The sequence below is a fragment of the Hipposideros armiger genome, unplaced genomic scaffold, assembly GCF_001890085.2.
Source record: "Hipposideros armiger isolate ML-2016 unplaced genomic scaffold, ASM189008v1 scaffold_845, whole genome shotgun sequence".
Lineage (NCBI taxonomy): Eukaryota > Metazoa > Chordata > Mammalia > Chiroptera > Hipposideridae > Hipposideros > Hipposideros armiger.
Genome location: NW_017732195.1, coordinates 443,443 through 470,832, shown reverse-complemented (window position 1 = coordinate 470,832; position 27,390 = coordinate 443,443). Strand labels below are relative to the sequence as shown.

At 38.0% G+C, this 27,390-nt stretch overlaps 1 protein-coding gene and 1 non-coding gene across 3 annotated transcripts in view; one reads left to right on the top strand and one right to left on the bottom strand.

Moving 5' to 3' along the window:
* The window catches only part of SLC71A1 (solute carrier family 71 member 1), a 32,324-nt gene extending 11,477 nt beyond the window's left edge, over nt 1-20,847 (bottom strand). The window contains exons 1-7 of one of the 2 annotated variants that reach the window (XM_019629353.1): nt 20,633-20,847; nt 12,271-12,366; nt 6,751-6,813; nt 5,824-5,951; nt 3,932-4,046; nt 535-753; nt 145-258 (exon numbers count right to left, since the gene is read on the bottom strand). In XM_019629353.1, the coding sequence (XP_019484898.1) occupies nt 145-258; nt 535-753; nt 3,932-4,046; nt 5,824-5,951; nt 6,751-6,813; nt 12,271-12,366; nt 20,633-20,716 (819 nt within the window). In that variant the 5' untranslated portion in view covers nt 20,717-20,847. Of the gene's footprint in view, nt 1-144; nt 259-534; nt 754-3,931; nt 4,047-5,823; nt 5,952-6,750; nt 6,814-12,270; nt 12,367-19,571; nt 19,767-20,632 lie in introns of those variants that run through there. The other variant, XM_019629354.1, reaches the window with a different exon arrangement.
* Nucleotides 16,447-16,520, top strand: TRNAI-AAU (transfer RNA isoleucine (anticodon AAU)). Its single transcript has one exon. It is a non-coding gene; the product is annotated as a tRNA-Ile (tRNA).
* Nucleotides 20,848-27,390: the final 6,543 nt, after the last annotated feature.

Here is a 27,390-nt window from a genome sequence, read left to right as displayed (position 1 = left end):
ACTTAATTCCAGTGAGTTATTATTTGCAAAATGGTAGTCATTTTTAAAGGTCTCTGCTATTCTAGCTCTCTCTCGATTAAACATTTTTGTTGTTATGGTACTAAACAAAGAAAGAAAAGTCCACCTTAGTAGAATAAGATTTACCTGTCTGAGATATAAAAAAAAGCTGGAATATTGGCCTGCCTCCGGAAGGTAGGAGAGAAACACCGTAATGCAGATTAGCAGCACTATGGAATCCTGGCCCACTTTTTTTAAGGACTAGAACAAGAAAAAGATGGATATAAAGTTTTATATCAAAACACTGAACTATGCAGAGATATCTTTTGGCAGTGTACATATAAACACCTAGTTGTTGTTTTTTTTTTTTAGTTTATTTCATCCTCCCCAAACTATTCTCAAAGACATTTCAAAATATATATTTTTTAAATCCATCAAGATGTTCTCCCCAAAGAAACGCCCACAACAAAATATCACTGCTGCACTGAACCAGGCATTTACTGTTTTGCCAAAGAGAAAGGGTAAGGATAAGCGTACCGCAAAGGGGTCAGCCTGTTCCCAGGAAATGGGTGCGCCCCATGACGCCGGTCGCATCTTCTCAGGAAGCGACTCTGGCACAGCAACAAGGATAAAACAAATATCCAGCAAAGCTATTGCTGTAGCCAGGACCACCACTAAGCTATCCCCATACACTCGTCCAAGGTAAGCTCCAATTGCAGGGCTGGTCACCAAACTTGCAGCAAATGTTGCTGAAACCTGAAACAAATCAAGGTTAAAGGAAGAGATTAGTCAGGACACCTTGACTTCAGCACCACAGACTCTGATTTATGTCAGTCCTCCTGCTCCACTGGGCTCTCCCTTTCCTGCTCCTGTCTGTGCCATTTCCTTCTACTCTTCTCTGGCAGGAAGGGAAAAGAACTAGATTCTTATCTTAACTAAAAAATACGCAATACCCTCCAAGACTGGCTTCAATCTTTTCTGGAGCCCTCTGTTCAAATAAAATATCTCCAGGTAAAACAGATTTAAAAAAATAAACAAAAAACCAGTTTAGCTGAGGAAGGGCTGGGGGCCTAGAACGCTGTCCGAATGCCCCCACCGGACTGCCGGTCATGTAGCCCGGGGCACTACACACCCTCAGCACTCTGTGAAAGGAGCCTGAAAAACAATGGTCACTGTGATTTTGCCCCAATATTAAAATTAAAATTAAATGAACGCTTACCCTGACACATATTTAAGACTGTCTGAAATAAACCGTAAAGACACTGAGGTTTACTGTCTTCTCATCAGTTAACAGTGGTAAGTCTGGGTACAAAACTGAACTTGGTAATCTTTTTAGGTGGCAGGGTTAGGAAGAATGACATGTGAACTGAACACATCTCTAACTATGTCTAAAACTCTGAGGAAGTCCACACAAGTCTGGTGACGAGGCAGATTAAAGTAGAGAGGATACAGGTGAAAAAGAAAAAGAAAGAAACTTGTTAATCCCAGACATATCTGGCCTACTGGACAAAATGGCCTGCAAATGAGCAGATCTGACAGCGTGTGACACTTGATAGAGACTACGCTCTTCAGAGGATAATAAATTTATGTTGGAAGTACATGAGCTTCTGCTGCCTATCCTGTGCTTTATTTTTATTCTGTTTCCACATCACTTTTGACTTTTGGATGGAGGATTTAAATATCCAGGAATACTTATTTTGAGTTGTTTATTAATAACTGATCAAGACAATCCAATTTTCAAAAGTCAATTATTTGACAAGTACATAAAATTCTAATAACTTTAAACATCTAGCTATCAACCCAAATGTCCATCAACTGGTGAATGGACAAAATGTAGTATATCCCATACAACAGAACACTACACAGCAAGAAAAAGGAACTACTGCTGTATCTATCAACATAGATAACTGCAAAAGATTATGCTAAGTGAAAGAAGCTAGACACAAAAGACTACATTTTGTATTACTTCATTTATATGAAATTTCTATTAAAAGCAAAACTACAGAGACAGAAAGTAAATTGGTGGTTGGTTACCTGAGGTCAGGGCTGAAGTGGGGATGGATGGCAGGTGGGTCTCAGGGAACTTTCTGGGCTGGTGGAAATGTTCCAAAACTAGCTTATGGTGGTATTTTGTTATGACAACCCTAGCAAATTAAATACAGTGGGTTGTGGTCTCAGAGGGACCTGGATATGAGCAGAGCCCTGGCACTGGGGTGGAGAAGGGGGCAATGGTTCTCACTGCAAGGGTCAGTGAGGTATCTGGGAGCACTCAAGAGATCCTGAGTGCAAGGCGGTGAGCCAAGGTCCAAACAGAGTGCAGGTGTGTCATGTCATGTCCCTTCTCCGCATTCTCCCCAGCTGGCAGCCATTTCTTTCTGGTCAGACAGAAAGAGGACCACGATCACTGTCCCCCCCGCGTGTATCTGCATCCATATTATTTCTAGATCTAAGTTGTGATTCCCTAGAATACATAAAGCCTCCAGGTTGAAAATCATTAAGATTAGGGTATGACAAAGCAAATTACTTCAGCAAAAACAAATACTGGATTTTGATTTTGCGTTGTGGTCATGGTTGTATAGCTCTATAAATTTACTAAAATTCATTGAACTATACACATTAAATGGATGAATTTTATTGTATGTAAATTATATCTCAATAAAGCTATTAAAAAATTCTGACTATCAACTTATCATTAATGTTTACAACTAAAATCATTAGTTCTTTTTCTAAGTTTCTCATTATAGCTGCTTTACTAATATATGCTCTAAATCATAAAGAAACTTCTGGAACAGGTGAATGGATGAAAGCATCCCATAGGTATTTCCCCCAAAACCTCTCAATTCCATGATTCTTTGTTACAGTGTCCTTTGAATCAATGATAGGCTGAATCTTAGTTTTAGGCGAGACTAACACAATAGTTAGTCCTTATTTATCAAAAGATGCTTGTCCCATATTTGCTGAAATTCATCACTGTCCTACTTCTAGACATCTGTATATTATTGTACAAATGTTAACTATTTTATTCCTAGGTTTGATAAAACAGATTATATTGTCATTAACTATTTAGTTAACCAAAACAGTGTCCAGAGAATGGAAAACTATTGCTTATCGGCCCAATCAAGCTAAAGACAATTCTTACATTTAATAGACGTAAGCATATACACACAAGCAAAAACAAAAAAATGAGAGATGACATTTAAATATTATTATTTTTAAGCTCATGATATAGTAGATAATTCCTTAGTTTTAGTATTCTGTTAAAAATAACTTCTGGCTGGCTGAGTGGCTCAATTGGTTAAGAGCACGAGCCCTGAGCAATAGGGTCACCAGTTCAAGTCCCACATGGGCCAGTGAGCTGCGCCCAAGCTGAGCTGCCGCTGAGCTGCCAAAAGGTGAGAGCATGTGCTCCTAACAACAAGGTTGCTGGTTCGACTCCTGCATGGGATGGTGGGCTGCACACATACACACCTCCTTTCCCCATCCCCCCCAACCCCTGCAACTAATACTGAACATGGCACCTTGAGCTGAGCAGCCGTGAGCTACTGACGGGTGGCCGGATGGCGAATGGACTTGGAACTGAGCTAGCTGTGCCCTCCACAACTAAGACTGAAGGACAACAACTTGTCTGTTCCCCTTCCCCAATTCCCCAATTAAAAAATAGATAAATAAATAGCTTCTATAATGTAAAGATATTCTGTAATTTCAAATCTGACATGTGTGACTAAAACACTTACTGAATGATATTATCAAAACTTACATGGCTTTGTACTGAAAAAAATGTTTAATGTATTCTAATGGGATGATTTTATTATGAAGTGTATTTTACGCAAACAAAAATCTTGGAATGCAAAGGCCTGCACTCCTTGTATAATGAGATAATTAAAAAACGAGGTGTTTTTCAGCAGATACAAAAGTGTAAAATAAACACACATACCAGTCCATAAGCCATACTTCTTTCATGTTCTTGGGTTATATCTGCTACATACGCAAATACCACGGAGAAAGTCACTGCAAAAACCCCGGAAACAGAGATAACAGCAAAGTACCACCTAGGATTGAAAGACAATTAACAAGATGGTTAGAACAATTACCATTATCTTAACCTTCCTTTATTTCTACAGGTAAATTAGAGTAAGAATAGCTAATTTCAGTGACAGCTTACTAGGACAGTTTGTGCACCAATTCTTCCATAAATCATAAGCCACAGATATTGTGAAAACATAGGGCTACAAGGCCCTTTGATACCAACTCAGTTACTATGCCGCAATACTTTAAATTACATAATGTATTCAGGTCAATCTTTTACCAAACTGTTGAATTTTTAAGTGGCTTTGTTGTTTCTACTAAAAACAGCAACAAACTAAAGTCCACTATAATTGAACTGTTCCTATTTCCCATAGTGCTAACACAAAAAAACAAAATTCAGTAAATAAAACTGAGGAACAAGTTACTCTATATTTGTTTTGAGCTTATATATAGAAACTAGATATTTTTCCGTAAGTTATGTTTAGCTCTTCAAATGTTGGCAAAACAAGTAACTTTTCACATAGATGAAAACTGTATGGCACTGTTCATAAAAACAACTGAGAATAGTTACCATAAATAGTGAACAAAAGATATTTTAAAATGTAAACTACCTTTTGCTATACATGATTCCAAAATATCTGGCTGGGAATAAGAAGTTTCCGTTGTAATGCTAATGTTTACTAAAATCATATGAACTTTCAAAGTATCATTCCACTAGGGCTTTATTGCTTACTAAATTTTTCTAACACACTGTTTTCCACAGCAAATTCTTTGTTTGGTCCAAGATTCATTTGGTACTATTTCAATTGTCATCAGTATTCAGCAGGGTTTGGTCTTTAGAGTTGTATCTAACCCATGAGATGAAGGTCATGCCCCATATGAAGGTATACCCTTGGCCTTTCTAGATATATCATGGAAATACAGCCCATCTGTGATACAGAATAACGTTAATATTCCACGGAATAGAACATTAACCAAAGAATTAATAAATCTACAACTAAACTGGGCTCTATAACCTTGGGAAAATCATTCTCTTTGTGAATTTCCCCTCCCTTCCTCCTCAGTGAAGAATCCTGATTTTAACCAGGGTGTAATCAGTAATTAGGAGTAGCATATGCCTGAAATCTGACCAACCAGGCACAAGCAGAGGCTGGGTAGGACTTCTGTAGTTTCCTTAAAGAACAGCGATGTGCTCCTTTCATCTTGCTGTCTGAAGTGTGAGACATGAGCTGGAGCTCAAGCAGCCATCTTGGACAGTGAGGTGACAGTGGAAAATGACAGAGCATAAGACAGAAAAAAAAACTGGTTCCCTGGAACTGCTATACCAGCTCTGGACTGCTCAAGTCCAGACTTCTCTTATATGGAGAGAGAGAAATAAGTTCCCTTGATTTTAAGCAACTATTTTTTTAGCCTTTACTGATATATAACAAAATCTATTTCTAATTAATATAGATAATGATGATCAATTTGTGATTTTAACATTCTACTTAACAAAATAAAAAGTTAGCAACCCTATCCAGTACCCAAAATAATGTTTTGAAATTTGTGCCGTGATATCCAAAACCAGGCCAGCCAGTAGCCTACATGCTTCCTATCACAATATCTAGTTCTATAACCTTTATAATTTTTGCTTAGCTACTGTATTTTTAAGGGTCCTTTTACCGGTGTCAAAGAATACATGTAGTAGAAGAATAAAACCTACCTAGATAGAATGGCCAAAAAGTGAAATAAATAAGGGAATCTTCAGAAAACAATGAACAGAAAGTGACATTAGTTGCTATAATCTGAATACACACATACCATGGGCTGATCTTCATTAAAGGAATTGGGGCACATGTGAAAAATACTGTTAGCAGCAAGAAGGATTTTCGGCCCCAAACATCAGAAAGAGCACCAATAAGCGGGGCACTGAGGAATGACAATAAACCCTAAAAAAGGTAAATGAAAAAATATATATACTATGTATACTTATGAGCCAAAAGTAAATCATTTTACTACCAGAGAAGAATTTTAAACAAGTTTATTTCTAAAATATCACCAAACTTTAGATAAACAACTTATTTATTGTCCATATATAATTTAAAAACTTCCCAAGGTTGTCTAGAATTATCTGCAGGGCTCTGGTTGTGTATTAAATATGAAATGCTCTAATGAATTCTCAACTACAATAACTCCACATTAGCAATTCTAGAAAAAAATATCATGTTAATTGTTTGTATTTATATCCATAGACTATTTATTTGTTTATAAAATTTGGTCAAATTAAATCAAGAGTAAAGAATTTGTAGAATAATCAAGACTTTTACCATGCTGAGATAGTTTTATATTTATGCATTTTAAAAATACTAGTTCTTTTCTCAATTTATATTCTTGTTCTTAAGTTTACAAAAGCATTCTGGAATCTCTGGAATAAAAATGGCAACACATAAAACACAGGGGAAATCTGTTATGATGTGGTTTACCAGTATAGACATTTGTCTATATCTGAGTCAAATTATATTTAAAACCTACTTAGTTTAAAAAGTGTTAAGTAACCCCCCAAGATATACTCTAATTGTAAAAATGAACACTTATTAGATTAGTCCAGGGGTTGCCAAACTTTTGAGACAGAAGAGCCAATCCTGTCCCTCACAATTTAAAAATTATTCAAGAGCCATAAAACAAATGAAATTACCATTATGTGAATAATATCCTTTAAAAATTTTATAGATGAAACTATGATCCTACCTTTACTCCTTGAATTAGGCCATTCATCAGAAATGTATGTTTAGGGAAGGTTTCATGTAACACCTAAAGAATGAAAACAAAATAAAAATCTCATGCTACATTTCCATCTTAGTAAAACTTCTATATTTATATTTTAAAACATCCATTCATAATACAATCTAATTTTATTTCATACAAATTTTCAGATTTGTATGACACTATGCATATGAGTAAATAATACCAAACATTTATGTGGCACTTACTATGTATGTCCCAAGGCACTAAATTGGGCACTTTATATATATTATCTCTTTCAATTCCTCACAATGACACTATTAGTAAATTGATACGCACAGCGGTCAAATGTCTTGTCCAAGATTACATAGTGAGTGGCAAAAACTGAAACTGAACACAGGAAGTCAGGCTTGAAAGTCCATGCTTTTAATCACTATGCTATTTTGCCTCCCACATATAACTGAATAACTTATAACTCCTTTAGAGATAGGTATATGTTATCTAAGGAGACTGGGAGAATAAATAGGGAAATTTTAATTGTCAAAAAGTAGATCTAGAAAGAGTCCATAAAGTAAGAAAAAAAAAATCCCAACCTATGAAAATATACGAGTATAACAAGCTATTTTATCCTTTCTAAGGCCTGGTCTCAAACTACATAGCATCAATTTGTTCACAAGGTAGCAAATGAACCTTTGGGAACCCATTGGTTTAAAAATTGGAGGAAAGGTAACTGCAAAAATAAAAAGCAGCAGCTATAATTTACAGCCTACACGTCAAAAGCTTTAATATTCTTTTTTTTTCTTCCTTTTTTTTAGCTGAGCCATCCTGCCACCTATTGGCAGCTCAGCAGCAGGTCAGCTTGGGCCGAGACTCGAACCGCTGTTGCTCAGAGCTTGCACTCTTGAGCAAGCTCTTAACCAACTGAGCCACTCGGCCGGCCCTACATATCTCTTTTATTTAATCCTAACAACATTATTAATTAGATAATATTACCACTTTACAGATAAGGCCACTGAATTCTTGCTTGACTTAAAGGTCAATGCTTCTTCCATTATACCATGCTATCTCTCAATAAAGACAATAGAGAACAGCAATGTGGGGACCAAGAAAGGTGGGGAAATCTCCAAAGGAAGCAAAACTATGCGAAGTGTACTTTCCGACATCTTGCAGGAAAAAGATTGGGAAGGATTAGCATGCTCTCTTTTCTTGTTACTCTACTGCCAATAACCAGAAATTTCATAAAAATTAACTCATATGTAAAAATAAAGAAAATTAGAAATGAAATGTTTTAAAAACTTAAAAAAAATTGAGAGTAAATAGTCCTTAAAATATTAAATGTCTTAGGACTATCTCTGTAGCAAAGGATGTTAAACCTCTACATATATAGAAGTGGGGCTGGTAGATTTGAGTGTAGGGTTTTGGCTCCACAACATGGACTGTGCATTTAGCAGCTTGAATGATCCAATAGTGGTCTAGTATTTCTAGAACCATAGGTCTGTTAAAAAAGTAGTCGCTTCTTAGCATTAGAGATCCTTAGACCTATACTGTCTGTCATAAATTCTCTTCATCTAATATGTTATCGCTAATTGAACACCCACTATGAACCAACCATATAGTCATAACCTCTCAAAGTGTTAGACTTCAGTCCTTCAAAATATTTGTCAGAATAAAATTCTTCTTTGTAGTTAAAGTAAGTCTCCTTGTTGGTAGAGACTTTACCATTCTCCCCTGGGAAGGTCTTCCACATAGAGCACAGTGTTCTGTAAGCTTTACGAGCTTAAAACAAAGATAATTACAACCATACAAAGTTAAAAAAAAAAAAGTTCTTTAACTTCACATTATTTTAAAAACTAAGGCTATCATAAATTTAAAACCAAACATTTACTGTAATTAATATGTCTTAAGATCAGTTACCTGTTAAATGAATTCAAAACATATCTTTTAAATTTAAAATGAAACTTAAACTATACATTTTGAGAGTAATGTATGGTAAGAGAGATACTTATAATACAAATAAAGTGAATTATATCTTCATCTTCATTTTCTCTTTTTATATGAATGTTATGCTGTGACTCTCTAGCAGGCACTATTTATAATCAATTTCAAAACAGAAATAGAATATTTAAAGGTTAACAGACTTTTAGAAACAGAACAAAGTGCTATGATTTGGTGTCTTCTACCCTGAAGCCCTCTCCCCACACCCCAAACATGGGGGTTGAAAATAAGGCTGCCAACAAAGTCAACAACTAAAATTGGTAAGCAAAAAGCCTCAAAATGAGCAAAATATTTTTTAAAAGCCCACACTGAATGTATTATACATTAGTCCTTAATTAGTGATATATACTAAATATATAAGAGAATCACTTCTAAAGAATACACATGCCAGACTGAGCCTCACCCTTGAAGATTCTGATTTCAACAAGATGGTAAGGCCTAGGTATTTTATAAACTCCCCAGATATCACTGATATTCACCTTGGCTTTAAAAAATTTTAAAAATCACTGAATTAATAGCACATTCTAACTGCTGAAAAGAAGTTCACCTCTGGTTGGCAAAATCAGTCCTAATGGGGAAGGTAACGCCTACCCTGAAGCCAAGAGCTCTAATCAAACTGCTCCTGGTGGCCTGGAGGGGTGGGTAGGACTGCAGAACTATCAGGTCCTTACAGGATTCCATATTGCTTAATGTTTACAACAAGGCATACATCGTGTTTCTAGCTATAAAAAAGCATTATATATTATACATACAGATTTATACATGTGTGCCCATACACAATTTTCCTTAGTGATGTTTCAAAGATTCTTACTATTTCAATGTGCAAAGGCCAAGGTATCTGAAAGTCCCTAGAGCATAATCAACCTCCGCATTCAGAGACACCTATCTCTACAACTCAATACTTGTTTCTCCAAGGTCTCTTCCCCACCCCCAAGGTTTTCCTCATCATACAAGACAAAAATGTAGAACAGAAAAACAGCAATTGCTTTAAAACACGTAAATATTACAGATGATAAAATAACTACAAAAATAAAACTCTGGGCTTCATATTCATTAACACGTAAAGTTTTTTCCTCACAGGATGGCTGAAGTAAAAAAACAGAATCAAAATGGAAAAAGGTAAAGAATAATGAGTACAATAATATTAGGGACAACTCTCTAGTAAGCGTAACATCATTTTGCCATAAAAAATTGAAGTATAAATAACAAACAGGAATTAAGAATAACAACCACAGGGGAAAAAGTCTTACTATAAATCAAATTAATTGCAATAATGTTAGCAATTTTCTAACAAATGTAGTAATGCTGGCAAAAAACCCCAAACAAAACAAAACTAATTAAATCCCCTCAAATTAGCACCTTCCATTTTCCTGACCAGAATTCAATTCGGTATTTCAAAAAGTAAAAAAAAAAAAAAAGGAAAGGAAAATCAAAGATATCGTCCATTTTTTAAATAACAAAAATAAGACTTAAGCACAAAGTTAGTTTTTCCCATAGCTACAAAAAATGAACTTGTTAACAAGCAAGCCTTTATATTTAAATAACTGGATTTCTTCCCTGTTCTTAAAGAAGACAGTAACCTTTTGTCCAGTTAGGAAAAAAAAGATACAAAAATTAGGCAAAAAGTTAACATATCTAAAAAATATAAACCGCAGGCAAATTTTAAAAATGGCTATACACACTTCAAATCCTGATAACAAATTATGGCAACAACACAAAAAGCTTTTTGGATGGCTTGCTAACAGTTTACCCAATATTTTAATCTCTCTACTAGGCTAGTGGTTGGGCTGCCCATAACCTCAACTATCTAAAACATGGCACCACCTACGACCAGCATTCCCCAAGACTGAGTACTGGAACAAAGCAAGCCCAGTTCCAAATACCAACACTACAGTTTACTAACAAAGCAGCAAGGAAATTTGCTTAACTTCCTAAACCTTAATTTTCTCATCTGTACTATACATCTAATACCCACTCAAAGGTGGTTTTGAGGATTAAAAGTGATAATGTACTTAAAGTACTTAGGATTGTGCTTGGACCCATCATAATATAAATATATATGGACTGTTTATTATTACAAAGCTCAAGTACTTTAAATCACAGGACTGATGAAGCATCAGACAGATTTACATGTTACATTGGTAGTAGATTATAAACAAGCACAAATGGAACATAAGGAAAAACTAATATAAAGGTGTGAGACCACACAGGTATGACAGCACCTGGGTAGTCCTTGACATCAGGTTATTACAATACAATGAAGTTGCGAATCTCATAATGAAGATCCATTTAATGAAGATCCAAATCAGTGTGCTTGGATTATGAAGGCAAGAAATGTATAAATTAATGTTTGAAAGATTTCTATCAGAAATCATTAAACTAAAAAATAAAATTAAAAAATCACATTTAAAAAGCCCACTTTCATTTATTTTGAAAATCCTTTATGTATAACTGATGACCCATTGCAGGTAAATGAGCTGTTTCCTTCTAAACAAAAGGATCCTAATCAAAACATACTCAAATGAGCATTCTTACAATTATATGTCGGAGAACTGTCATTTTTTTCAAGGAACTAGTATAATTTGCAATGCATGGTTTATTTCAAAAGAACTGTATTTGAGATTTTTTTCTTCTCCTGAATCTTGTTTTAGCAGTACTCTGAATATGCCCTGTATATTCAAAATAACTGTTAGACATCCATATTTTATGTACAGTATTGATCACATAGCCATATAATAAATATGCCAAGAAATATGGAACATAAATTTTCTTACACTAGTTCAATCTACTTATATGATCATTCAATTTATTTATAAACAAGCTTTCTGTAAAAACCTTTTTCCTAAACAGTGAACAAGCTCATGAAAATATAAGGAAGTATACTGTTTTAAAATTCTGTTCTGGAATTTGGCAAGCTGTACATTTACCCTAATCACACCTTTTAAGGTAAAGACTACCATAACTACTCCTCCTGTCATTCCATTCCCCTACAATAGGAGAAAACTAGCTGGAACGTGAGTTGTTCAGTCTGGCAAGGAGGTGTTTTCTAAGGTTCCACACCTGTCAATATTTGGGTAAAACCAGCTTAGGCCTATGAAAAAAATCACCTTTCTACATAGTTACCTCTATATCCCTGGCTTAAACTAAAAGAAATTTGTATTTGGAAAATGCAACTACATGAATGAATCTCAAAATAACTGCTGAGTGATTCAGTCAGACATGTCTCCTAAGCTGGTCAGTATAAGAATCCTTTCCACCCCATTCAAGCAGAGTGCTGGTTGGGCCCCTGCTTAAACATGTCCAGTGTTCACCCGAAGAATCGCACCTGTCCAAGCCTCCTCCCCCCAAAAAAGTAAAGGGGGAGTAAAGGTTGAAAAAGACAACTAAAGCAGTAAAATACAGTACTGAAGGATTGACTGATTCTAGTGAGAGAATTAACCACGGAAATGGAAAAGGGCTGTCTTCCCCCGCACCCCGAAACTGTAGAGAAAGAAATTTTTTTAAGTGAGTGATAAATAAAAGATTACTTACCACCAATGTGGGTGCCGTCAATAATCCCCAAGCAAAAAACTCCAAAAAAATGACGATAACCGCATGATAAACACTAGGAGAACCTATTCCTTGAGGCTATAAAAACAGAATTTTAGATGTTAGTGCATAAAATCAGAGATACCAGGAATAAAAATCTGGTGCTCTGCTTCTCTGGGAGTATTTTCAAATGAAGTATCAATTTACTTTTTTTCAGGCACTTTCAACAAAGCAGTTCACAGATTCCTTGCTCTCTATAAAGTCATTTTATGAGTTCGCTTGTGAAAAATTTGTTCATTTTTTACTGTCAGAAATGCAGCATCACAACTTTATTCAATAAAGATTAATAGTAATAATTTAACAACAAAACTGGGGACGACATCAAACAAAAAAGTTTTTGCACAGCAAAGAAACCATCAACAAAATGAAAAGACAACCTACTGAATGAGAGAAGATATTCGCCAATGATACATCTGATAAGAGATTATTATCCAAAATATTTAAGGAACACATACAACCTAACACCAAAAAAAAAAAAATCTGATTAAAAATAGGCAGGGGACCTGTAAAGACATTTCTCCAGAGAGGGCATACAGGATGGCCAATAGACATGAAAAGATGCTCAATGTCACTGATCATCAGAGAGATGCAAATTAAAACCACAATGAGATATCACCTCACACCTGTCAGAATGGCTACCATCAATAAATAAACAGTGTTGACAAGGATATAGAGAAAAGGGAACTTTTGTGCAGTGTTGGTGGGATTGCAAATTGATGCAGCCACTATGAAAAACTGTACAAAAGTTACTCAAAAATTTAAAAATAGAACTACCATGTGACCCAGCAATTCCACTTCTGGGTATTTATTCCAAGAAATAAAAAACATTAATTCAAAAAGATATATGCACCCCTATGTTCACTGCAGCATTATTTACAATAGCAAACATATAGAGGCAACCTAAGTGTCCATTGATAGACAACTGGATAAAGATGTGGTGTGAACGTGTGTATACACACACACACACACACACACACACACTGGAATATTACTGAGCCATAAAAAAGAATGAAATCTTTCCATTTGCAACAACATGGATGAACCTAGAGGACACTTTGCAGAGTGAAATAAGTCAAACACAGAAACACAAATATCATATGATTTCACTTTTATGTGGAATCTAAAAAAAACAACAACCAGAAACTCATAGATACAGAGAAAAAAATTGAGGTTACCAGAGGGGAGGGGGGTTAGAGGCCGGGTGAAGGGGAGAAGAGATTAAAAAGTACAAATTGGTAGTTACAAAATGGTATAGGGATGTAAAGTACAGCATAAGGAATATAATCAATAATACTGTAATAACTATGTATGGTGTCAGATGGATGCTAGACTTATTGGGGTGAGCACTTCATAAAGTATATAAATGTCTAATCACTATGCTGTACATCTGAAACTAATATACTATTGTATGTCAACTGTAATTAGAAGATAAAATTTTTAAAAAATTAAGCAATTAAAAAACAAACAAAAAAACCTGCAACTATTCTAAAATGTTAGAATGCACCTTTTAATTCAATTGTCCTAAATTGTCTGCACTGAATACAAGATACATCAAAATGTTACATATATTGGAATCTTTGGTTAAGATGGTAGAGTAGGTAAGTGCTGCACTTGCTTCTGCCCATGATCACATCAAAATTATAACTTAACTATAGAACAACCATCACTGAGAGACCTCCTGAAGTCTAGCTGCACAGAAGTCCTATAACAAAGAATATACAAAAGAAGTCATCTTGAGACTGACAGGAGTGGTGGAGACACAGACTGGGCTGGTTCCACACCAACATGTGGTGATTAAAAATCAGGAGGGATATCTTGGCTGTGGAGGTTTCCCCTGAGCAGCGAGGGGTCCCAGCCCCACATCAGGCTCCCCAGACCAGGGTTCCAGTGCCAGGGAGAGAAGTTCCCATAAACTTTGGCTGTGAAAACCAGTGGAGATTGTGACTGTGTGAGGTGAAGGGCAGCTGAAGTCCAGGCATTACTCTTAAAGGGACTACCCAAAGACTTACTCACTGACAGACTCACTCACTCTGAGCTCCATGGCTGGGGCAGCAGCTCGAAAGGCACAAGGGACAAATGGGGAGGAACTGAATTGAATGGCTTCAGTGGGAGGGCTGGAGGGGAAGATTTCTCCCAGACAGAAGTGCTGGCAGAAAGTATTGTTCCTTTGTTGAGCTCTCCCCACACCCAGCCTGCATTCCCAGGCTGGCGCCAAATCTAAGTCTCCATCTACCTGGCTAACACGATTAGCCCTGCCCTGGTGATTTCCTGAGACCCTGCCCCACTCAACTTGTGGGCCCACCTAAGTGCTTCCAGTGGCTCTTTCATACTAACAGCCTGTCTTAACTCACGCTGTGGACTTTCTTAAACTATCTCAGAGGTTCACAAACTCCAAACAAAGAGCATCTGGCCTCGACGTGCCCCATACCTCTTGCTATTCAGCCCCAAACCCAGCACTAGCAGCAGCCAGCCTCAGCTCGCAGCTTAGCCTCTCCTCGGCACCTCCAAGCCCAGCACAAGTGGGAACCATCTGCATATCACTTTGTAGCTTATGCCAAGTGGTCCCAGGAAAGGTACTGGCAGCAGCTGACCTACAGCCCCTCCCAAGAGGCCCCAGAACCAACACACCAGGTTGCCAGCTTCAGACCACACCACAGTACCACCCAACCACCTACACAAACAACACACCCAAAGGGCAGACTCAGCAGGCACCAGAGCCTGGCTAAAGCAAATTCTGCTCCATAGGGTCAGCCCCTGCACCACAGCTCCTCCCCTGTAGCTACAGCCAGTCCTCACAACCAATCAGGCTGAGGGTCAATCTCTCCTACTGATGTGCCAACAGCAATCAAGGCTCAGCTATGACAGGAGGGCACATACACTCCACACAAGGGACACACCTGGAGCATCTTGCTCAGGTGACCAGTGAGCCCCACGGGACATATACTACTTAAGGCTACTCCAGCAAGACTGGGAGACATAGAAACAAACACAGGGAGGCAGCCAAAATGAGGAGACAAAGAAACATGTCCCAAATGAAAGAACAGAACGAAGCTAGAGTAAAAGAAATAAACAAAATGAAGCCAAGATATGGAAGCAACCTAAGTGTCCATCAATTGATGAATGGATAAAAAAAGAGTGGTACATATATACAATGGAACATTAATCCATAAAAAAGAATGCAGTCTTGCCATCTGCAAACAAAAAGCAATCTACCAGAAGCAGAGTTCAAAACATTGATTATAAAGATGCTCAATGATCCAGGGAGAACTTCAACAAAGAGATGGGAAATATAAAAATGGAGACAGAAAACAGAAAAAAGAACCAGTCAGAAATGAATACAATAACTGATATAATGAATATATTAGAGGGAACCAACCGTAGATCAGATGAAGCTGAGAATTCAATCAGAGATTTGGAAGATAAGGTAGCAGAAAACACCCAATCAGAAGAGCAAAAAGAAAAGAGTCCAAAAATATGAGGATAGTTTAAAGGGCCTCCGGGACAACATCAAGCGAACCAACATTCACATCACAGGGGTACCAGCAGGAGAAGATAACAAGGAATTGAAAACCTATTTGAACAAATAATATTGGAAAACTTCCCTAACCTGGCAAAGGAAACAGACATACAACTCCAGGAAATGCAGAGTCCCAAAAAAGATGAACCCAAAGAGGCCAACACCTAGACACATCATAATTAAAATGCCAAAGGTTAAAGACAAAAAGAGAAACTTAAAAGCAACAACAGAAAAGTTGTCAGCTAATTTCTCAAAAGAAACTTTGCAAGCCAGAAGGGATTGGCAGGAAATATTCAAAGTGATGAAAAAACAAGGATCTACAATCAGGATCACTCTACCTGGCAAAGTTATCATTTAGAATTGAAGAACAGATAAAGAGCTTCCCAGGTGAGAAAAAACTAAAAGAGTTCATCAACACCTAAACAGTATTACAAGAAATGTTAGAGGAGCTTCTTTAAGAAGAAAAACAGATTTTAAAAAATATGAATAATAAAATGGTAATAACTACATATCTATCAACAATTACTGTAAATGTAAATGGATTAAATGCTGCAATCAAATGACATAGGGTGGATGAATGGATAAAAAAACAAAACCCGAGTGGCCGGTTAGCTCAGTTGGTTAGAGCCCGGTGCTAATAACACCAAGGTTGCCGGTTCGATCCCAGCATGGGCCACTGTGAGCTGCGCCCTCCTTAAAACAAACAAACAAACAAAAAACCCCTTACTTATGCTGCCTCCTAGAAACTCACTTCAGATCGAAAGACACAAAGAAAATGAAAGTAAAGGGATAGAAAAAAATATTTCATGAAAATGGGGGGGGGAAAAATTGGGATAGTAATATTTATCCCAGAAAATATAGACTTTAAAACAAAGGCTATAAGAGACAAAGCAGAACCAAGTAATTCCACTTCTGAATATTTATTGGAAGAAACCCAAAACACTAATTTGAAAAGACATATACATCCATATATTCACTGCATTATTTACAACAGCCAAGATATGGAAGCGACCTAAGTGTCCATCAATGGGTGAATGGATAAAAAAGAGGTGGTACATACAAGTATATACAATGGATTATACAGCCATAAAAAAGAATGCAATCTTGCCATCTGCAATATGGATGGACCTAGGAGGTATTATATTAAGTGAAACAAGTCAGAGAAAGACAAATACCATATGATTTCACTTACATGTGGAATTGAAAAAGCAAAATAAACAAACAAAACAGAAACAAACCCAAAATACAGAGAAAAAATTGATGGTTGCCAGATGGGAGGGGGTTTTGGGGAGTGGGTGCAAACGGGGAAGCATTAAGAAGTCCAAATTGGTAGTTACAAAATAGTCACAGGGATGTATAATATAGGGAATATAGTTAATATTACTGTAATAACTATGTATGGTGCCAGGTGGGTACTAGATTTATCGGGTGATCACTTCGTAAGTTAAATAAATGTCTAATCACTATGATGTACACCTGAAGCTAATACTGCATGTTGAGTGTAATTGAAAAATAAAAAATTATTTTAATAAAGAAAAATTAGCCACCCTATAAATAATATGCATAAAAGTATAATGGTAAAAGCCTCTGGTTTACAGTAGAGCCTGTGCACACACACACCACTTGTTTCACTCTCTCTTTCCCTGTAATTCACTGGTTTTAGAAAAAAGATGATTTATTCCTGGTGTCTGCTATGTTTTATAAATATGTGTGTATATGTATTTTTAGCCTAGAAATAAACTTCATAAAAAAATGTTATATACATGAAGACTAACTAAAAACTATATTTCTGCATACTGATACTTCAAAAAACAAATTCACAATAATGTTGCAGTACTTACATCAGTAAAATGGTACACAGTAGATGATTAAACATTTGCTGAAATTTAACCCATGAAACTATTCTTTAGTTACTTATGTTGTTTTCAAATTGAAAAACTGTTCTTAAACTTCAGGGATGTATGGACCCTTTTGGGAATCTCCCTAGAAAAATGTATAGTCAAAGAAAAGCGTACAAACAACTTCAGGGGGAGCAGACCCAAGTTAAGAACTCCTGATACAGAATCACACACGTTCATGTAATTTATCTTAATTGTATACCACTCAAACACACAGCCTATTAGTTAGTCTTACCCTTGCTTCAGAGCCAAGTGAAATAGAATTTCAAGAAAAGAAAAACATTTAGTAAGTTATGATTAACCTGCTTTGTTTAGAATGGTTCACTTCTTTCAAATGGTAAAAGCTGTAATAAATCTAATATTTTGACAAATCATTAACATCTCACTACCAGCTCTGTTGATAAATATTAAAACTGGCTGATCAGGCTTGCAAAGATGTCATTAGCAGGAGAAGGCAAAATAATTTTATTAACATTGTTGAACCCTAGGAGGAAAAATTAAGGGGGTCACAGGTCAGTGCCATTGGCTAGAGATGTGAAACTCTTCAGAGCCTGTCATACGTGACCATACAGTCTCAAACACCTGACTTTGAAGGAATTCACCCATTGGTGAAACTTATACTCACACACATACACACACACACACACACACACGCACGCACACACGAAAATTGGAACATCAAATGGCAATTTCACTCCCATTCCTAAAAAATGTTCATAATGGTGGTAGTCTGACCAATTCTAAGTAGAGAGGCCAAAAAGCAAATGCCATTCTAAAATCATCTCTGACTTTATAAAAGTTATACTTTTAAAAAGTTAGTTTTTCACTTACAGCTAGATTAAAATACAAACGCTGCAAAAAATTACCCTGACTCTTATATAAAATATCCTAATTATATACAGGAATAAAACAATTACAACAAAAAATTATCTAGGAATGTGTTAGTACACACATTTATCACTTTAAATGTGCTTTTATCACTTTAAATTCATATACTAGGCCTTACAGGATTCAAAGATGCATAAATGAGCCCTTATTCTAAAGTGGAGTCCAGTGCTCTTAGAATAGAAAGTGCAACTAAGTTGTATGAAGATGACAACTGATAAAACCCCCATGCCCAGAGCCCTCCAGAAATGTTTTTTTTATTCTATGTGCCTTCTAAAAACAATGCTGGTGTAAAAATTGTATTTTGTGTCCAAAAGCAACCTATGAATTCACTACGACTTTAATAAACAACAAGATAAAAAAAAATCTCTTCCATCTCACAGGATTTGCAATGAAAGCATCTGCAGCAAAGTGAATCAAACTCCAGAGAGGTAACAAAACTGAACTTTACAAGGAAAAGGAAGGTGTTTCTTGATCATAGCTTCATTATATTTTGCAAAGAATACTTATCTTATATATAATGCAATCTTTTGTTATTTCTATTATGTAGATTTTTTGGAGAATTTAAAACACCAAGTTCCTGTGATTGACAAAGGCAACCAGTATTCTTTCAAACGATTTCTCCACATGGTAATTCTTACCAACTTGGCCAAAAGAGCCACGGCTATTTTTTATACCACACCTGATTTAATCAAATAAACATTTTAATTAATCAAGTATAACATAAAAGATCTTAGGACTTGAATTTCAAAGTTTTTTTTTTCACCAAATGTCAAATATGGCATCTAAGAAATCTGACAGTTAACTAAAAGTATATTCTGAAATTGTTACATATATCCCAAGCTTTCTAAATTTTAGCATATTAACTAGGCAGTGTCTGAAATGTCAAAAAAAAAAAGTTGTTTCAAATGAATTCAGCAAATCCTCAGTGATGACCTACTTACAATTTAGTACTGTACCTCCAGTTGATCAAGTCTCCAACAAAACAAACAAGTACAGAGTAAAAGAAACCATTTCTGCACACTTATCGGGAAAGTAAAACACGGTATTTCATCTTTTCTTTCTATTTCGAAACGGGATACCAAAGAATGCAACGAAGACCAGACAGTATAGCAACGGAGAAATCACAGCATAAAAAAGTATAGGCGAGTTATTTTCAATTAAAAATCCTACGTCCCCTGCTGGTTAACTGCAGCACACCGCATAAAGTTTATTGTGATGACAACTGTTTCTAAAAAGCAAATTTCTCTTGCCCTCCATCTGTCTTCCTTTCAGTCTTCTGATCCTCTGGCCATGATCAATTCTGTTTAGCATTTTTATTTTAAAATACACAAGGTGATTTTAAAACAAGGTGATTCCTGTTTTTGAGAACGAGCAGATTTCAGTCTAGGCCCGGGTGTCCTCCGTCACGCCGCTGACTAGAGGAAGTGAACAGCCCACCTTCCCATACTGTTTACGGTTCTGGGACCAGCTATGGGCAGGGCACTGACCCAGAACCACTGCGAAAAAGAAAGCTAACACACTACGTGCCCCAGCGGAGTCGCCGCACCAGATGTCACCTGGTTAGCAGCATATGGATGGGCAGGGGCTACGACATGCCCCTTCGAAAGCGTTTCGCCGGGCTGGTGGCGGAGGCGAGACTGCGGGGGCGACGGACGCAGAGGGCGGGAGGGCCGGGTGTCGACTGCTCCCCGCGGCGGAGGCGCACGTGGGGCTCCAGGCCTCAGGCCTCCCGGGGCGGCCAGAGGAGAGGGCGGCAGGTGCGGGAGAAGCTAGCGGCTCCTCCCAGAGAATGGGCCCCGGAGGCCGCAGGCCGGGCCGGGGAGGAAAGCCCCCGGAGCCGAGGCGCGGGGGCCCGGGGGCCCGAGACAACGTCCCCGCGGACGGGGTGGGGAAGTGGGGGCACCAAGGGGCGGCCTGAGGAGACAGCGCAGGGGCAGAAAGAGGTCGAATGGGTGGGGGGTGGGGTGCCGAGGGACGCTGCCCGGCGCGGTACCCAGCTCACCGTGCCTCCGTCCTTAATGATGATCTTCTTGGCCAGCATGATACTGCGGTTCGCGGCCCGTTTCTTCTTCTTCCCCTGGGTCATTTTACCATCCTCGAGTCCTGGCGCTGCTGCAGCCACTCCCGGGGCGGCCGGCCCCTGCAGCGAGTGCCGTCCCGCCACTACTGCCGGGCCGAGCCGCTCTGGGCGCCCGCCGCCATCTTGAGGGCCCGGCCTGCCTCGGGCGGCGCGTCACATCGTGCGATCGGCCGACGAGCCTGCCCCGCCCCGCGCACGTGACGCTGCCCCGCTCTCCAGCTCAGCGATCACCGCTCGGGAAGAGAAGCCGGCGGGTTCGCTGCGGGGTACTGGCCAGTTGGGGAGTCCTGTGTTTTCCTTTTACCGGCTCGCTTAATCCTCCAACAGCCCTGGGCAGTAGGGAACTTTAGAGTCACCTTCACAGGTGAAGAAATGTAAATTTCTGTAAATTACCTGCTTAGAGAAATACGACTGACAGATACTTGTTGCACTGTAATTCTAGCCAGGCTTCCTCAACTATTAGCACTTGCTCCAGCTGTGTTCTAACCAAAACGGGAACCGAAGGGAACAGTGGAAATCGTTTTCCAGGAATAGGGTGTAACTGAACGGGTAAAGAGAAACTGATTTTTCAGTTTTTGTCCCGGTGCGCAGGGCCTCCTAGAGCTCAACTGGAGCACGCCTGTTTCCAGCAGCTCCGTAGTCCCGGGACGTTTTCTTTTATTGCCTGCCAATAAAACATTTACATAACCTGTCACATTTTATAGCTCACTACCAGTTTTGTCGTATTGCTTAAAAATCAATGTTATGGCGGGCGGGATTGCTAGAAAGGACAGTTGACCAAGGGGAATATGGACTGCAGATTCAAGTATGACCATGTTAAATTTTGATTTTTGCATTATATAAATATTTTCCTTTTCCTCAAGAAATACACACCGAAGTCTTAAGGAATGAAGGGATGTGATGCATGCTACCGACAAATAGTTGGGAAATAACATGTATGTATATGGGAGGAGGGCGAGCAAAATGGCAAGATGTTAAAAAATAGTTAATTGGTATATGGTGGGTTTAAGATACGTTCACACATTGTGTTCTTCTCTGGCAGAGGTGGAGTCTGACTCCCCTCTTGAGTGTGGGCTGGGCTTAGTGACTTTTCTATCCGACAGAACAAAGCAAAAGTGACAGCATTGACTTTAGAGGGTAGGTCATAAAAGGCACAGCATTGTCCTGCTAGCTTTTTCATTCACTCTGAGCTCAAGTCTGGGGGAAGCCAGCTGCCATATGAGGACACTCAAGCAGCCTATAGACAGGTCCAGGTAGGTGTCCAGGAACTGAGGTGAGGACTCTTACCGACAGAGATGTCAGTTATCTTGGGAGAGATCCTCCAGTCCTGGTCAGGCCTTTTGCTGACTGCAACCCCTGCCAACAAACTGTAAGTAACTTCAGGAGACCCTGAATTAAGACCACCCAGCTTAACCACTCCTGGTTTCCTGACTGTCAGAAACTGTAAGCTAAAAAGTACTTGTTTGGGGGCTGCCAGTTAGCTCAGCTGGTTAGAGCAGTGTTCATAACACCAAGGTTGGCCAGTTCGATCCCCATATTATCCACTGAGCTGCCCCTTCCACAACTAAATTGAAACAACTGCTTGACTTGGAACTGATGGGTCCTGGAAAAACATATCATTCCCCCAACCCCCCAAAAGTGTGTGTGTGTGTGTGTGTGTGTGTGTGTGTGTGTGTGTGTATGTATATATATGAAAAAAAAGTACTTGTTTTAAGCCACTGAACTTTGGAGTAGTTTGTTATACAGCTACAGATAACTAATACATGAGGTAAAGTGGATGTATGTTCTTTGTGCTAGTCTTGCAACTTTTCTGTAAGGTTGAAAGTATCTCAAAATAAAATATTAAAACATAAATTTGGTTGAGTTTTCTGTTCCTGCTATGTTTGTGACTGACTAGAAACAGAAAACAAACCAATTTCCATGGAAAGAATAAAGGCATTTTAGCCTGATAGATACTTCAAGTTACATTTTCTCATCACTAGATAAATTCATCATTTGTTTTAAAATATTCTTTTGCTGAAATAGTTGAATTCCAACCTGAAGCTCTTCAGAAAAAGTAACAAGATAGTTTTCATAACTGAATCCCAAGTATCTTGTTTTGGATGATGTGGAGGGCTGGTAAGATCATTTACTGACTTTTTATAGCCCCTCAAAATCATACTTCATCCAGCAGCACCAATTTCATCCTTAAGAACTGATTATTGTCCAGTCATTCAAAAACATTGAATACCTACATTTGTCAGTTTTACTAGACACTGAGGATACATAAAAAATGAGATTGTATTTATCTGCATGCAGCTTACATTATACTGGAGAACACAATTACAAAACAAACACAAAGGAAAGATAATTGCAGATTGTGGTTAATTTGGTAATGACATAAAAAGAGAAATTTAACACATACTGAATGTCTAGAATGTTCCAGGTCTTGTGCTAGAAGAGTTGCAATAGTAATAAGAGAGATGAGTCTTGTTCTTAACAGACTTATCGAGTATGTACTTGTGGCTTTGTATGTGACTTGGGGTTTTGAAGATTCACAAACTTTACATTAAGAGGTTGATATGTCAGGGTTCTTTAATTACAGTCAAACTAGCACTGGCTAACATAAGCAAAAGGGAATGATTTGGAAGGATATTGGGAATTCTCAAATTAGTGAGAAGGGCAAGAATTGGGCTTGGAAACACACAAGAACCAGGGTTGGAAAGATCATGAGAGCACTTCATGAGGCACTTTGGAAGGGAGAGGGGTCCCTTAGAAGGACAAGTGGCTAAAGCTAAATATTCCTAAAGAAACAAAATTTTACAAGTATCACAGAATCCAAAACCCCCAAATGCACCATTTTATTGAAGAAACTGCAGTTCACTACACTAACAGAAGAGGGTAGCCTTTAACAATGAAACTGAGTAAGTCACCTCATCCCTTAGCTCCTCCCTTCCATAGAATCACCTATTCTTGCACAATTTGTCAGGAACAGAAAATCCTACACAATTTGTTAGGAACAGAAAAAGCCATCAAAAACCTATACAAGGCAACTATAGAAGCAAAACAGAAAATGAAGACTTTTCAATTAATAGAAAATACTATCCTCTAAAAATAGGGAGCAGAGGAAAACTGTACCTAACACTACAATATGAATATCATTAAACAAGCAATTGCAGACTTAAAAGGATGCAACAAATAAAAATTTTAAAACTCAATGAGGAGGCCGGCCAAGTGGCTCAGTTGGTTAAGAGCGCGAGCTCTGAGCAACAGGGTTGCCAGTTCAACTCCCACATGGGCCAGTGAGTGCATCCAAGCTGAGCTTCTGTTGAGCTGCCAACAGATGGCAGGATGGCTCAGCTGGTGAGAGCACGTACTCTAACAACAAGGTTGCCGGTTCGACTCCCGCATGTGATGGTGGGCTACACCCACCCGCAACCCGCAACTAAGATTGAACACAGCACCTTGAGCTGAGCAGCTGGGTGCTGCCAGCGGGTGGCTGGACTTGGAGCTGAGCTGGCTGCGCCATCCACAACTAAGATTGAAGGACAACAACTTGGCTGTTCCCCTTCCCCAATTCCCAACACTGCTCCCCTTCCCCAATTCCCCAATTAAAAAAAAAAAAACTCAACGGGAAGAATCTGAAATGAGAGTTGATCAAGCTCAGGCAATATACTGATAAAATCATCTAAAAAATGAAAACTAAATTACAGGGTTCCTAAGAGAGAATAGATAAAAACGAAAGTAACAAACATGGAGAAGAGGAATAAATCTACAAGATTTATAAATCTTGGAATAAAGCTACAAGAACAAAATAGGGGAAAAAAGGATCAGAGAGAAAATGATATGGAAAAATGATCTTGGCCTCCAGGCAAAAACCAACAACAAAAAATTAACATTTCCAAAGGAGGGAAAATCAACTGATGCCAGATTTCTTGACAATAACACCAATCAACACAATGGGGCAACATTTTTAAAAAACTCAAGAAAAGTGTGAGCCAAGGATTTTATGTATAATCAAGCTGTACTTAAAATATCTAGGCTCTAGAAGACATTTTGGGAAATATTTTACCTACAATCCCTCCTTCAATACTTTACTAGAAGAGCTTCAACCAGCCAAGGGTTGATTGGGAAGACTTCAGGTGAAGTACTGGTGGGAAGTGTTAAATATATTTAAAATATTTTTAATTTTATAACAATGGCAGGTACTAGGGTGAGAAATTAGTATGTAAATAGTGTATGCTCTAATCAAATAGAAAAAAGGCAACTAAAAAATATAAGATAGGCGAAAGGAACAGCATAAGTTCACTGGTTGTTACAAAGGCAATGAGATGGGAGTCAAAGAACATTTAAAGATGGAAAACTAAATAGCAGAAGTCTAGACAAACAAAAGGAGGGCTCTAAGAGCCTTATGTAAAATGTTATCAGTATACATGTAACCACTAGAACATAGAAACCTTTCTAAACATAACAGGAAATTTTAAAAGCAAAGAAAACACTCCACATAATGAAACACGGTAAATATAGCAATACACATATTTATTTATTTTTCAAAAAGAAGTACAGGAAAGACAAACTAGAAACTAATGAAAATAACTATAGGAGGTTGTTACGGATTAGGTAAAGGGATAGGCATGACAGTTAAACTTCTCTGAGTAAATTTTTTATAGTTTTAACTTTGAATCATGTAAATGCTTCAGGTATTCAAAATAAAACATTTTAAGTAAATGCTAGAATTTAACACACAACAAATGAACCTAATTATATCACACTGATAACATAACCATGTAGATAAAAGAGGGGTTTCCACAAATTTTTGAACACTGTACTCTGACTATACATCCTTAGTGGGCTTAGTCTAAGGACAAAGAGAACTGCAAAGAAAACTGAAATTTTATTCAGAATGTTTCCCACTAGTAATACTGGTATTGTAGAGCTGAAACATATACTACATAATAAAATGTGAGCAAATACATGAATGTTATTCAGAACCAATATTTTAACTATAAGAACAGAGGCAAATATAAAATAATAAAAAATCTTGCAATGCTAAACTTTAATTGTAAATACCATTTTGAATTTTTTTTTAAAGATTTTATTGGGGAATTGGGGGAGGGGAACAGCACTGGGGAATCCGGGAAGGGGAACAGACAAGTTGCTGTCCTTTGGTTCTTCAGTCTAGTTGTGGAGGACGTCGCTTCACTGACCCATGTTGGTATTATGATCACTGCGCTCTTCCCGGCTGAGGCAGTTAGTTGCTGGCCATTGGACGGCCGCTCACGGGAGCTCACACCGGCTGCCAGCCACTCATGGTAGCTTATGGCAGCCCACTGCAGCCCCACTGCAGCCTACACCGTCCCCAGCAACTTACTGCAGTCCAGCTCCAGGTCGAGCTGTTGTTCACCATCTTAGCTGTAGAGGGCGCAGCGTCACTGGCCCATGTGGGAACCAAGCCGGTAGCCCTGCTGCTCAGAGCTTGTGCTCCCAAGCCAACTTTTAACCAACTGAGCCACTTGGCTGGCCCCGATTTAGAATTTTTATATCTTTTAAAAAATTTATAGCCTAGCTCTGTCCATTGAACTGGGCTAGAAGCAGATGGAGTCCAAATTCCGTTCCCCCTGAAAGGAATAGGGCTCCTTGGAGAACTAGCTTATACTCCAGGTTTGAGGTAGGACAAATACACAGTGTGGGCAAGGAAGCAAGACATGTGGTCATGTCGAAAAGACACAGAGGTAGTTGGCAGTGATTTCCACTGGCTACTGGCTCACAGTATGAACCTCAAAGAGCACTGACTGTAATTGACATTCCATTGAGTATTTTGAAAACATAGTAATTGTTGAAAAAAGAGGGGCATTGGGAAAAAGGAAGGGGAAAATAGTCTTTTTAAAATAGAATGTAAACTAATAAATGTAGAAGAAAATTAAAGAATTTTTTGGAACACCACATTGTACTTCAGTGTAATATATGATTCAGGTAAGAATCATTAATTGATACTAAAGACATTGCATGAAAAGAAACAGAATATTCCTATAATGCCAAAACATTACTCTAGAGATTATTAATTACTAAGGAAAAAAGTGACCTTTACAATGGAAAGATCTGTTAGTCACCACCTTGACTAAATCATTGACTATCATCATTACTGGTGAGACAATCTAGAATTATGTCTTCCAATGTAATACATCATGGGGGAAAAAGTCACATCATGGGGAAAAAAAGCCATGAGGGTGCAAGGAAGGGTCTACGAGACTAAGAGACAATCAAAAACAAAGTATGAACCTCGATAAAACCTTGGTTCAAAAACAACAAAAAACTGTAAAAAGTCATTTTATTGAGACAATTGGAAATATCTGAATATGAATTTATGTGCTACAGTTGAATTATTTTAAGTTTTCTTAAGTGTGATAATGGTATTGACTTTGATTAGAAAAAGTCCTTATTTTTAGAATATGTATACTAATGTGTTTAGGACTAAAGTATTCTAATTAAATTATTATGCAAAATGTTAATAATTGTTGAATTTAGGTGGTGGTTAAGCAGGCATACCATTCTTTCAACTTTTATGTATGCTTAAAATTTTTCAAAATGAGGGCCGGCCAAGTGGCACGTTGGTTAAGAGCTGGCTTGGGACGCCAGAGGGCCCCGGTTCGGATCCCACATGTGAGGGCCAGTGACACTGCCCTCTATAGCTAAGATGCTGA